General features: G+C 48.5%; 1 protein-coding gene across 4 annotated transcripts in view; it reads left to right on the top strand.

Annotated features, from left to right (window-relative positions):
* HDLBP (high density lipoprotein binding protein) overlaps positions 1-13289 on the top strand; it is a 933925-nt gene that overhangs the window by 517523 nt on the left and 403113 nt on the right. For all 4 annotated transcript variants that reach the window (XM_085634158.1, XM_085634156.1, XM_085634157.1 and 1 more), the window contains exon 16: positions 728-859. In XM_085634158.1, coding sequence (XP_085490284.1) covers positions 728-859 — 132 coding nt within the window. The remainder of the gene's footprint in view (positions 1-727; positions 860-13289) is intronic.

Below are 13289 nucleotides of genomic sequence, written 5' to 3'. Positions count from 1 at the left end.
GCGATCTATACACAAGTATGTCATTCTGCAGCTCTATATGCCAAGAACAGATGCATACTGGTAAGTAGCATTTTCTTTAGCTACCTCCTTGAAGTAGTTAACCTCGTATAAATACAGACTAAAAGAGGAGCTCATCCACACCCCTGACGAGCTCCTTATGGTATTAGGAAGCTGTTGCTACATGTTCATAACAGACCCTAGTTTACCCAAGCAGGTCTGTGGCTGACTTAAAGATGCAGCTTTGGACTGTAGACCAGGTCAAAGGCTTTATTGTAGGTTTACAAATGTACTATATAGTGCAGTTTATTTTAATGTGCACACATTTTATGAAAATGTAAAAGAAAATTACTTGAAAAATGTGTTTAGTAGCGTGAGCAAATATCCTGGAAACAGGGTGCCCCGTTGCAACGCTCTACTAGGAAAAGATTAAATCATGAAGCAATTCATACAATGCTTGGATACCACAACTAGATGGCAGGGATATGCCCACTATTCTGTCTGAGACGTAAAATTGTGCACTGTTGCACAAGGAAATTGTTATCCGTGTTCTAACCATGATGTGCATTTTCCTGCCCAGTATTCCAGTACTCCCAGTTTGAGTTTAGTGTCTTTACCACTTATCGTAGGCATTTATCTACTTGCAGCTCTTTAATTGCCTCTGTTAGTCTTCATTTTGACCAGTCACATTGTTGCATTTTGTCTTCTCATCTTAAAATGTCCATTTCAGATCCGTGAAGAATGTAACACCAAGATTGATCTCCCGGCGGAGAACAGCAACTCGGAGATGATCGTAATCACAGGCAAGAAAGAGAACTGCGAAGCCGCCAGGAACCGTATCCTGGCTGTCCAGAAAGAGCAGGTAATCAAGATGGTTTATTCAGTTTGGTCTGTCTCCTGCCTTCCTTTTTCAGCTTCTTTTGTACCCTATAGGATATTTTTGGTTGCCAAAGGTCTTGGTAACAGTAGAATACCTTTAAGTTCTTTCTACTGGTTCATAAAGTTTTAAACGTTCCATAAATGTAAAATTATGTCTAAAATATGTATTTGTATGAAATACCAATTTTCATTAGTTTACTTTTGGAACATCACTCGGAGGAATGATTATTCTCCGTCATGCACATAGTCATTAATTCATAAACACTGAATTACGTCTTGGGACATATCACAAGTGCCTTATCCACATAATTATAACTAAACTTATTTGTGCCGAAGTTAATTAAAGCAAACCGATTCTAGCTGCTGATGGTTATTTGCCCGTTTTAATTTTCCGAAACTGAAAAGGCATGTGGGGCCTGCAGTTGTAGGTTCTCAGAAATTGTGTTCGATAGCATGTGGCTGTGGATACATATGCTCTTGCCTTCTAGTGTTGGGTTTGAAATTGTGCAATTTGTTTTTCTTAAAAGATGTCTTTTGAGTTACAAGGGAGAGTGACCCCTCTTGGTGATAATGTGCATGGGTATAGACTTCTTTGTTAGATTGTTTTCTCTCTGCTGTCTGGGTCGAACGTGTTTGTGTTTTTGACTGTTTGCTACGATTAAACGGTATTGATTTCTATCGTGCTTTTTTCACTTCTGCGCTGCTCTCGAATTTCGTCGGTTCGGCCTTTGACTAACCTCCCTTCGGGGCACTGCCCATCACTGGCCTAATCTCTTCCATTGAAGATGCCTTTCTGATGGAACGCATGCCCTTCTGATTTTTACGCATTTGCATGCGAAATAGACGCACGCCGATCAGCACCTCTCGCGTGCAATTTGTTTTTCTCCCAACCATCGTGGAACCGAATGAGACACGCAAGTCGCTTCGGTATAAGAAACTCTACTACAGCATCGTTGGTTGGAAATGTCTAACAAGCGGAAATGACACAACATTTTCAGCGAGGACCACACCCAGGAGGAGCCAGCTACAGAAGACGAGGAGGAGGCCTTCTCCGCTCATGAAAGCTCTGATGTGGAGGTGGATGTGCATAGCCTTCCATCCAGCCAGAGTGCGAGTACTGTGGCCCCAGAACCAGTCCCAATACTGTAGGAAAGTGCCCCTTTTTGCATGGTTACTCCCTAGCATGTTGCCAGCTACATGATGATAAATTGACTGAGTGTGCCCAGGGTCCCTTTAAATTATGCTTTCAAGGCCTGTGAATTTGTCCACAATTGGCACACCTCTGGGCCACCTAAACGTCCCTTGTAAAAGGTACCCCTGGTAACCAGAGGGGGCCTCTGAGGACTACAGCATGTATTATGCCACACTCTGTCCACTCATCTTAACACCCATCCACCCCCTCTGCAGGCTGCATGTTTTGGTGCAGACCAAACTAAATAGTTGACATGGCACCCATCCCTGGGTGCCATGTCTACCAACACTGCCTGTGGCATGGATAAGTCACCCCTCTAGCAGGCCCGGCAGCCCTAAAGGCGGTGTACACCATACCACTGGTGAGAGCATAGCTGCACAAACAATATACAGTGCCAGTGCCATTCACAGGCATAAGTGCAGTGAAGCCATTTATAGTATAGGTGCTGGGAGTTTGTCATTACTAACCCCGCAGCCCCAGAATGGTTCCACTGAACTTTTGGTACCAAACTTCTCAGCACATAAACCTACACTGATGCCAGTGTGGAATTTGATGTAAAATGTACTCCTAGGGCACCTGAAAGATGGCCCCTGAAAAAACGAACGGCCCAGGTGTGGTTCCTGACTGGCTACCTGCTGTTTGGCACCACCAGGCAGATTTCTGGACCCCTGGGTAGAGAGCTGACTAAGTGCCCTCATTTTGCATGGTTCCCCCCTACTTTTTGCCAAACTGTTGATGTACTTTGAGTGTGACCTGGGTTCCTGCCAAACTGGTACCCAGGGCCTATTCTTTTACTAAAACTGCATTAAGACAAAACCCAATTGGCACTCTTTGGCCACATGTAAGTCCATTGTAAATAGTACCATTGGTACCAAGGGCACTGTGGCCAGGGAAGGCCCATAATGGCTGTAGCACTTATTGTGCCACCCTTAGAGGCCCTGTACCTTTAAACACACCCACTGCCAGTGCAGGCTGCGTGGTTTGGTGCCGAACAAAGGCATGGCACTCATCCCTCTGTGCCATGCCTACAGCCCACTGCCCTGGCATAGGACAGCCACCCCTCTAGCTGGGTGCTCTATACCAGTGGTATACCAATCAGGTGCCCAGGGCCTGTGTTCATTCCATAAAAACAGCCCAACAGCCTAAACCCAATTGGCATCTCTGGCCACATGTCAGCCCCTGGTAAATGGTACCCTGAATATCCATGGCCTTGTGACCATGGAAGGCCCCTAAGGGCTGCAGCATTTATTGTGCCACCATTAGAGGCCCTGTACCCTAACACAACCACACTGCCCTTGCAGGGTGAGTGTCTGGATACAAGACAAAACCAAGAGTCGACATGGCACCCTTCCCTAGGTGCCATACCCACAACCTACACTGCCCTGGCATACATCAGCCACCCCTCTAGCTGGGTGCCCTATGTCAGTGGTGTGGGCACAGGTGCATGAACCCTGTGCTGCTACAGTACCCAGGTCCATTCCTGAGTACTGTAAGTGCAGTGCTGCCATCAAGAGCATTTGGTGCTGGGAGGTCGTCAACACAAACTCCACAGCACCATGATGGCACCACTGAAGTTTGGTATCAAACTTCTCAACGCATTAAACCCACACTGATGCCAGTTAAATGCCAATTTAATGTAAAATGCACGACCGAGGGCAACTTATGTATTTATGTCATTTGTAAAGCGCTTGAATCACCCCGGGTGGGGTATCTCCGCACTGAGGACGAGAAGGGTGAAAGCTGGAGGGAATTAGAGTGTTGTTTTAAGTTTTTTCCTAAAGGACAGGTAGTTGTTACACAGCCGGATGTCCAAAGGAAGCTGGTTCCAAAGTTGGGGGGCAAGGTAGGAAAAAGACTTGCCTCCCAATCTGGTTTGTTTTATCCTAGGAATGGTCAGGAGACCTTTCCCTTGGGAACATTGGGTACGTGAAGGTGAATACCTAACTAGTTTGTCCGCCAAGTATGTTGGTCCCATGTGATTGAGGCCTTTGAACACCAAACAGCAGATTTTAAACTGGATCCTCTTACGTATAGGTAACCAGTGAAGTTTACGGAGTAGGGGAAGAGAAGGTGTGCGGTAAGGTGCACTGGTCGTCAGACGAGCTGCCATGTTCGGGACCACCTGCAAGCTATTCAGGGAGGATTCCTTTGCGGCGATAAGTAGGGCATTGCTAAAGTCCAGACGGCTGAGTACTAGGGCATGTATCAATGTTTTCCGAGTGGACGTAGGGAGGAAGTGGAAAACTCTGCGGAGTAGGCCAAGGACATGGAAGCATGCACGTTTGTTGATTTTGTGTGTTCATCCAGATTAAGTTTACTGTCAATTAGAACTCCTAGGTTTTTAATCACTGGTTTAGGGGAGGGGGGCGGGTCTAGTTCTTCGGGCCACCAGCTTGGTGCCCAGCTAGTAATTGCCTCCTTGAATAACATTATTTCTGTTTTTTCCGCATTGAGCTGTAGGAAGTTATTGCTCATCCATGATGTTATAGACTTCTGAAAAGATATTTTTGGTGTTGGGGGGGGGGGGGGGGAGTCTTTATCAAAAGAGAGAAGAAGCTGAGTATCGTCAGCGTACGAGATTGGAGTGAATCCAATGTTTCTCAGAAGAGTGGCTAGAGGAGTGACCTACACGTTAAAAAGGGAGGGGCTGAGGCAGGAACCCTGAGGAACTCCCTTTGTGACCAACGTGGTCTTGGAACTAAAAGGACCTAGGTTTACTGTTTGTGTTCTTCCTTTGAGGAAGCTTCGTAGTCAGTCTAGAGCCATGTCCTGTATTCCTATATTTTGCAGTCTTTTCAGTAGAATCTGGTGTGAAATGGTGTCGAATGCAGCGGATAGGTCGAGCAGTATGAGAATTACTGCTCGGCCAGCGTCCGTCTGCATTCGAATGTCATCAATGACATTGACTAAAGCTGATTCTGTGCTGTGCCGGGGGCGAAATCCTGATTGTGAATGGTCGAGGCAGCCGGAAGATTCAATGAATGCGGACAGGTGGGTGTTGATATGTTTTTCTAGCAGTTTGCTGTGTAAGGGGAGTAATGAAATTGGGCGATAATTAGATATCACATCTGGAGATAATTTAGTGTTCTTTCTTATAGGCATGATCTGTGCTGCTTTCCAGTCATCGGGTAGCTTGCCTTCCTCAATAGATTTGTTGAGGATTTGACAAAGTGGTAAGGCAGGTTCCCCTGCTAAATTTTTCGAGATTTTGGCTGGAATAAGGTCCCTGGGAGCACCTGATTTGGCAGATCTCAATAGTGATTCAGTTTCTTGAGACGTGAGCAGAGGAAATTTATGAAGGCTGAGTGCAGTAGGAGATGGGGAGACTGCTGTAATGTGTAGATTCTGGGGCGAAGTAGTGTAAGTTATTTAATTATATATATCGTTTATTTTCTGCGAGAAATGATTGGCTATGTTGTCACAAAGTGCCTGAGTGGGTTCATCTTCTGGGTTACAGGCTTTGGGGCTAATGAGAGTGTTGAGTATTTGGAAAAGGACTTTAGGTGTATTGTCTGTAGCCTCTAAAAGATTGGCAATGTGGCTTTTCCGGGCAGCTTTAATGTTTTTGATAGGAGTCCAGGGCTGATTTGTATTTGCCCTTATCCACAGGGTCCTTAGTTCTGCGCCATAAACATTCTATTTTTTTGCAGAGGCTTTTTTCTAAGCGGAGGTTTTCGGAGTACCATTGGGCCTGAGTGCGTTTAGTGGTGGCTGAAGAATATTTCAGGGGGATTAAGGCATCTATGGAGGATTTGATTGAATTTTGAAGAGTGGTTATACATTTGTCTAATGAATCAGAGGCAGAATATTGAGGAGGGATGAATGTATCACGGAATAGTGTGGTGGTTAGTTTGTGCCATTGTCTGCATTCTCCTGATACTGGTTTATTTATGGTTATTTGGTCTGCAGGGCTTAATGGATTACATTCTATAGAGGAGTGATCAGACCAAGTCAGGGGATTAGTTGATGGGTATTTAATGTGTGATGTATTAGAAAGGACTAAATCTAAAGTATGGCCTCCGCTATGTGTAGGAGCAGTATTGATTTTGGTAAGAAGTAGTGTTGATAGTTCGGCCAAAAAAATAGACGCCTCTGGATCATTAGGGATCTCGCTATGGACATTGAAGTCACCCAGAAGAAGAAATTTACTGCAGGATATCACATGCGAGGCAATATTATTGAGGAGGTGGTGGATTGAATCTGAAATGGGTCCAGGAGGACGGTATACCAGTGCTCCTTTCCAACTTGGCCGCAAATGAATATCCATTCTAAAGGATAGAATTTCAATTTTATCACTAATATATTGATCAAGCATGGTTGCTTTTATCGGATCCTTGTATATGATGGATATGCCACCCCCTATTTTATGAGGTCTGTCAACTTTGAGCAGATGGTATCCATCAGGTATTGCGATGGCAATGGCGGGGGTGGAGGAGGGTTTTAACCATGTTTCGGTAATGAATCCTGTGAGAAGTTGGCCTGATATATGATGTCACTAGTTCTAGTGTACACCTTATATCAGTCCAAACAACCCTTATGGTGATTGGTTGTAAAGTCAACCTTATAGACCAGCTATCCTAGTGGCAGCATGGACAAGAGCAGTCTTAGGCTAAACTCTGAATGGCATGTGAAGCCAGCTGTGATACCCTATATAATCCCTTGAATACCAAATGAAAGGACACCACAACAGATATATATATATATATATATAAAATAAAGTGTATTTATTCTAGTCAAACCCTCAGCACTCTTTGAGATTAGAGGTAAGTACAACAGTCTTATTTAAGCATACATTAAGTCACACAGGTAAGTAATACAGTTAGGCCCTAGGGGCCACGCAAACCAAATACTAAAGAAGTGGTATAAGGACCACTGTCATGGAAATAGGATAGACCTAGGCCTAGGGAATCGCTGGGGCTACACTACACTAGCAACAGTTAGGAAGTGGGAGGCCCACGGGATTCAGGTGCAGAGTGGAAACACTCACGCGTAATGCGTAAAAGTCGATAGAAATAGTAGTTGTTAGAAATTAACAGTTTAAGGACACTTCTGAAGGAGCTAGAGAGTCGAGACTTGGAAACTAGACCCTCGCATAGTCACTACCCTTGTGAGCACCGAAGTACCCAAGTTACCTAGCCCACAGGCTGCGGGTGCATAGGTGTGAACTTGCGTCGGGTTTCGTTGTGGACTTCTATGGATGCCTGAAGGAAAGATGCTGACAGGCAGTCAGTGAAGAGTGTCCGGTGGATCCCAAGGCTGGGATCAAGAAGAGAGGAGACCTGCAAGCAGAAGGGACAGAGTCAAGGTCACTAGCCAGTGACCACGTGGAACCAGGAAGGAACCAGGCGATGTCGTGAAGATTGCAGGTGAAGGTGAAGCTTGTCGCTGCAGCCACGAGGACCAGGAAACGTCGAGGACGACCAGGACCAGGAGGCGAGCTGTCCCACGAAGGCTCTTGCTGTCGGCGGCGTCGAAGTCGAACTAGGACTCACCAAGCCTTGGCAAGCGGAACCCACGAAGAACGGAGGACTTGCTTCTGGTGCAGACCAGGAAGGTCTGGGGTGCTTCTCTTTTGCAAGGAAGCGGGAGCCAGTCTGGAGGAGCCAAACCAGCAGTGAAGATTTCTGGATGCGTCGTCACAAAGGCCACTAGCCAACGGGCAAGCAACCGGACAGACGCGTCAAGCAGGAAAATGCAGAAGGGCCCCACGCAGGACTCGTGGAGTGTGGGGGGCTGATCTACGGTGCAGATGGTGCTTGGGGCTTCTCAATCCCCGGTGCACAACTTCGAGGGTGCCTCAGAAGCTGCGCTGGAAGATACTAGCCACTTTTCCCAGGTAGCCGGTCCCACGTCTCTCGTCGCCTCCACGGATCTCAGCTCGGCTGTGGATGTGGATCAGGGTCGGAGAAGTCTGGAAGTCAAGGCTCTGGTCGGGCTCTGCAGTTGGTCCCTCGTAGAACTTCAGCAAAGCAAAGGGTAGTCTCTTGATGGTGCCTGTTTGCACAGGGTAGCCACTCCTTGGCCACAAGGGAGATTCTTCAGTCTTCTTCTTTCGTCGAAGGTCCAGAGTTTCTGTTCAAGTTGCAGGTTCAGGATAATCTAATCTCCTGGGGCCCAGCTACCACTCTTATACTAATCTGGGGGGCTGGGTTACCTGCTAGGTCACGCCTTATGGGTGGGACCTGGGAGGGGGGTGGTTACACCCCCTTCCCTTTGTCCAGTTTCGCGCCAGGACTGGGGCTGGAGTGCCCCAGCACCGGTTTGAACTGGACTATGCATGGGACACCTTGTGTGCCCCAGGCATGTCTCATTCCTTTCAGCCCTCCCTGCCCCAATACACTAAAGTCTGTCTGGGGAGGTGCTAGCACCTCCCCAATCAGGAAACCTATTGTCCAAGCCTCCCTTGCCGCGGTCACTCCCAGCAGCAGGAGGTCAGACTTGTGTCTGTGGCAGCAGCATCCATTTTGTGATGCTGAGGCTTTGGTGAGAGTTAAACAGCAAAGTAGGATTTTAACATGTCTCTCCCTCTAGAAGGGAGGAATAATATCCTCATCACCCGAAATGGTATGGGGGTATTATTCCAAAGTGTTAGACACCTTACACGACATGTTTCGATAAAGCCAAACCATAGTTACCATAACCGTCTAAGATTATAAGGCACTTTAAGAGTATATGGTAGGCGATATCATAGAACAGCTATAAGGACATGGTTCCGAAAGCTGCAGACAGGCTCAGCTCATGCTAGAGCACCATCTCACATGTTACCAAGCACTCTGCCTCCAGGATTGTTAAGGTCTGCCATAGGAGTGGCTGATAGGTACACATGTGTCTATTTTAAGGGTAGATATAGGTATACTATATCTAAGCAAGGGGTGATTACACGACCTTGCCCCAGCTGAGTGATCAGCCAGTTTTGTCTGATTGGAAGGCCAGACCAGGGGTGGCATAATACATGCTGCAGCCCCTGGGAGGCCTAGGGTACACCTATGCCCTGGGTACCTAGGGTACGCTGTACAGGGTCCAATAAGGTGATCCTTACCAATTGGGAATGTACCTAGGGTACATGGAGTCCATTTTAAAGAGAGAGCAGACAGCCTGAGACCCTGAATGGCAGGATCTCAGGCCAACTAAGTTGAAAAACCAGCTAGACACTAGGCAAAAAGTTGGGGGTAACCATAGTCAGATATCCACCTTCCTACAAATCCTATTTTGGGGAGGGTGGAGGAAATCAGATCCCAGATGTTAATTGCGTGTTTGGGCAATGAGCGTACATTGGCTAAAAAGCAGTTCCAGCTAGTTTTTGCTTCCCTTGTATTGTCGGGGTTGATCATTAGTGTCGGGTCGGTAGTCTGAGGAGGTGGAGTGATTTGAAAGCCGCAGGTTATGCATGCAATGGGGCCTTCGATGGCTGCAGGAAATTTTTGAGTACATAAGAGGGTTTGAGAGTGATAGGGGTGGGGGGGTATGTACTCTTTTAGGTATTTTAGCTCCACACTTGAGTAAATAATTCGCTTGGTGGGATGAGTGTTCAGCTGGGCGGTGGTTGGACCAGGGTTTATGGCTCCTGGCGACGGACGGGCGCAGACGGGCTTGCCTTTGGTGCGCTCGCTGCCCGCGTTCGCCATAGCATAACTTTTATCCTCGATGCCCCGGAAGTGAGGGGGAGGAGTCACGCCCAAGGTCCACCCTCCGTGCGATCGGCACTAGCCGCGACGGACCGGGGTGCAGGGCAGCTCCAGGTATAGCAGGTCAGTGTGTTGCGCCACAGAGTAAAAACACAGTATACGATCGAAGCGGAATCCTCGCTCTTCGCGGTATTGTTCAGATCCTGATCTCCTCAATCACCTTCTCTTCGACACACCTTCGATTCCAGTCGTTGACGGCGGCCTTTGGGCCTATCCAAGCTCCGGTCCCGGCTGATGGAGAGAACTCCATTCAAGAAGTGCCCTCGATGTGGGTCCAAATTACCCCACACCGATCTTCATGAGGGGTGCAACCTCTGCCTCTCCCCTGAACACGAGGCTCGAGACTGTCCCGCCTGCAAGTCTTTCAGATCCAAAAAGACTATTCGAGATCGAAGGGCCAGACGAAACATGGCACACTCCTCGACCTCCGTTCCAGTCGGCATCTTCGGGGACGACGTCGAAGCTCCGGGACAGCAGCACACCGAAGAGGACCTAGTCAGTGCTTCCGAAGCCGACGACTCTGATGTGGAGGACGTCACCCCGGCGCAGAGGGTCGTGAGTCAAATACCCCCTCCCACACCCGCACCGACACCCAAAAAGGCTTCGGTCACGCCTTCGCCTCCGGGCCTAGGCAAGACCAAAGACACTGCTTTGAACACCCCACCTTCGGGCCCGGTGAAGAAGCCTAATAAGCCTTCTGGCGGCTCGGGCTCGAGCCAGCCTGCCAGCGGTGCCGATAAGCACACTTCGGCACCGAAGCAGAGATCAGCCTCTACCTCGACACCGAGCTCCGCACCAAAGCCCTCGGTGTCAAAACCCAGCCTCTCGGTACCGACCAAACATCATAAGGCCCTCGGCACCGACACTCCTGCGCCGAAGCCTGCCTAGGCGCCGACCAAAAAATCGGAGGTTCCAAAAAAGCACGGCACAGACAAGCCTAAAAAGTCATCGGCCCCGACCGAACAGCCATTGTCTCAAGAACCGTTTACACCGGATCCTTTGCAAAAGACACTTACCAAGGATCCAAAAACTGGACATTTGGCGCTGTCTTCTAAAAAGAGACATTTGGACAAACCAGCTCCACCTCCAAAGAGGAAAGACGGTGCTACCTCCCCTTTCAGAGTGCCTTCCCCACCTCCTCCACCCTCTCCACCTCTGCCCCCTCTGCCTTCTCCACCCCTGCCTCATCACTCTCCGACCCCGTCTCCAGACCATAATGATCAGGGGGACCCATACTACGATCCAGCAGATGTGCCACAAGACCCCACCCCTTCAGGATCCCCAGACCCATGGGACGATTATAATAATCCAGACATTCCAGATGTCCTACAAGATGACCTTTATCCATCCAGGCCATCTCCACCAGAAGACTCATTAGGTTTTCACCACCTACTTCAGAGGGCGGCACATTATCACGGGGTAGAGCTACACACTGACCCGGTAGAGGAAGATTTCCTCCTTGACACCTTTGATACCGCACATAGGTCTACTTCTATACTACCTATGCTCAAGGGGGTAATAAAACATGCGCCAGAGGTTTTTAAAGACCCAGTCAGGGCTAGGGTCCTAAACCCACGCATAGAGAAAGTATAAAGCTGTCCCCACAGATCCTGCCTACATCAAAGGGCCAGCGCCACTGGATTCCCTAGTGGTATCCACTGCACGGAAGAGGTCAAATTCCCAGGCGTCAGGTGAAGCACCACCACCTGACAAAGAGTCAAAGCTACTGGACGTGTCAGGAAAGCGCACTGCGTCACAGCCAGCCAATATATGGCGTATCGCCAACACTCAAGCGCTATTGGCCAGATACGACAGATCGCATTATGATGAATTATAAACCATCATGCACCATCTCCCAGAAAAATACAGAAATAGGGCCAATGAATTAATTCAAGAGGGTAAGACCATAACTAACACCTCTATACGCTGTGCCTTAGACGCAGCAGACACAGCCTCCAGGGCCATCAACACTAGCGTCCTCCTCCGTCGCCACGCTTGGCTCAGAGTTTCAGGCTTTAAACCTGAGGTACAAGCCTCCATATTAAATCATCCATTTGATAAAGACCATTTATTTGGTCCAAAAGTAGATGAGGGCCTCGAAGATGAAGAAAGACACAGATACGGCAAAATCTATGGGAGCCCTACAGTCACACCCTCCTAGGCGCTCATTTCGCCGCTCTTCCTTTCGGGGCACAGGCAGAGACTACTCCTCAGATAGTGCGTCCACTTCCTACAAATCCCCTGTTCAATCCACCTTCACAAGGGGTTATCAAAGAGGCGGCTATAGAGGCAATAATAAAGGCAGAGGCAAAACAAATACCGCCCGCTCTGCCACACCGCCTACCCAATGACTTCCCCCTGCTCCCTCCAGACCATCCCACTCCGGTCGGGGGCAGACTACAAAATTTCCTTCACGTCTGGGAGTCCATCACATCAGACAGATGGGTGACCCAAATTATTCGTTCAGGGTACTGCCTAGAATTGACATCTACACCCCCCCCAACATTCCACCCAGGCAACGCCCAATGTCACAAGAACATTCCACGTTACCAAAACAGGAGGTAATCTCCCTCCTACAAAAAGAGGCGATGGAACAAGTCCCCGCCAATCAGCAAAATTTAGGGGTCGACTCCCTATATTTCCTGATACCAAAAAGAGACGAGACGCTACGACCTATCTTAGATTTCCGGCCTCTAAACACATACATACATTCGGACCATTTTCACATGGTAACACTTCAGCAGGTTCTTCCGCGCCTCTCCCAGAACGACTTCCTCACCACACTGGACTTGAAAGACGCATACTTTCACATTCCGGTACACCATGCCCACAGAGTACCTCAGATTTGTAGTGGACGGGCAGCACTACCAGTTCAAGGTGCTCCCATTCGGGGTCACAACAGCACCAAGGGTATTCACCAAGTGCCTAGCGGTAGTGGCGGCACACCTCAGAAGACAGCACATTCACGTCTTCCCATATTTGGACGACTGGCTAATAAAAGTCACGTCCTACAATCAATGTGTACATCACACCGCTACTACAATCCAACTACTTCACCAGCTAGGTTTCATGGTGAACCACCAAAAGTCCCAGCTAATACCATCCCACACAAAGCAATACCATGGTGCCACCATAGGCACCTCAAAAGACATAGCCTACCCCAATCCTGCCAGGATTGCAAGCATTCAGGCTTTGCGTCAAAGATTCATGCCTCAACACTCTCCCAGCAAGAGTGTTTATGCAACTGATAGGGATGATGGCCTCTTGCATTTTCATAGTACCTCATGCAAGACTCCAGATGCGTCCACTCCAAGAGTGCTTAGCGTGCCAATGGAACCAGGCCCAGGGGCAACTGACAGATCTGGTGTTGGTAGACGGTTGCACCCATCGCTCTCTGCAGTGGTGGAACACCACAAATCTTTCCAGAGGTCGACCGTTCCTGGACCCGGTTCCACAAATAATCCTAACAGACGCATCGCTCTCCGGCTGGGGAGCTCATCTACTACACCTCACAGTGCAGGGCACATGGATGCCGC

Source organism: Triturus cristatus, chromosome 11 (genome assembly GCF_964204655.1).
Source record: "Triturus cristatus chromosome 11, aTriCri1.1, whole genome shotgun sequence".
Lineage (NCBI taxonomy): Eukaryota > Metazoa > Chordata > Amphibia > Caudata > Salamandridae > Triturus > Triturus cristatus.
Note: the sequence above shows the minus strand (reverse complement) of the source record. Positions and strands in the feature narration are given on the sequence as shown.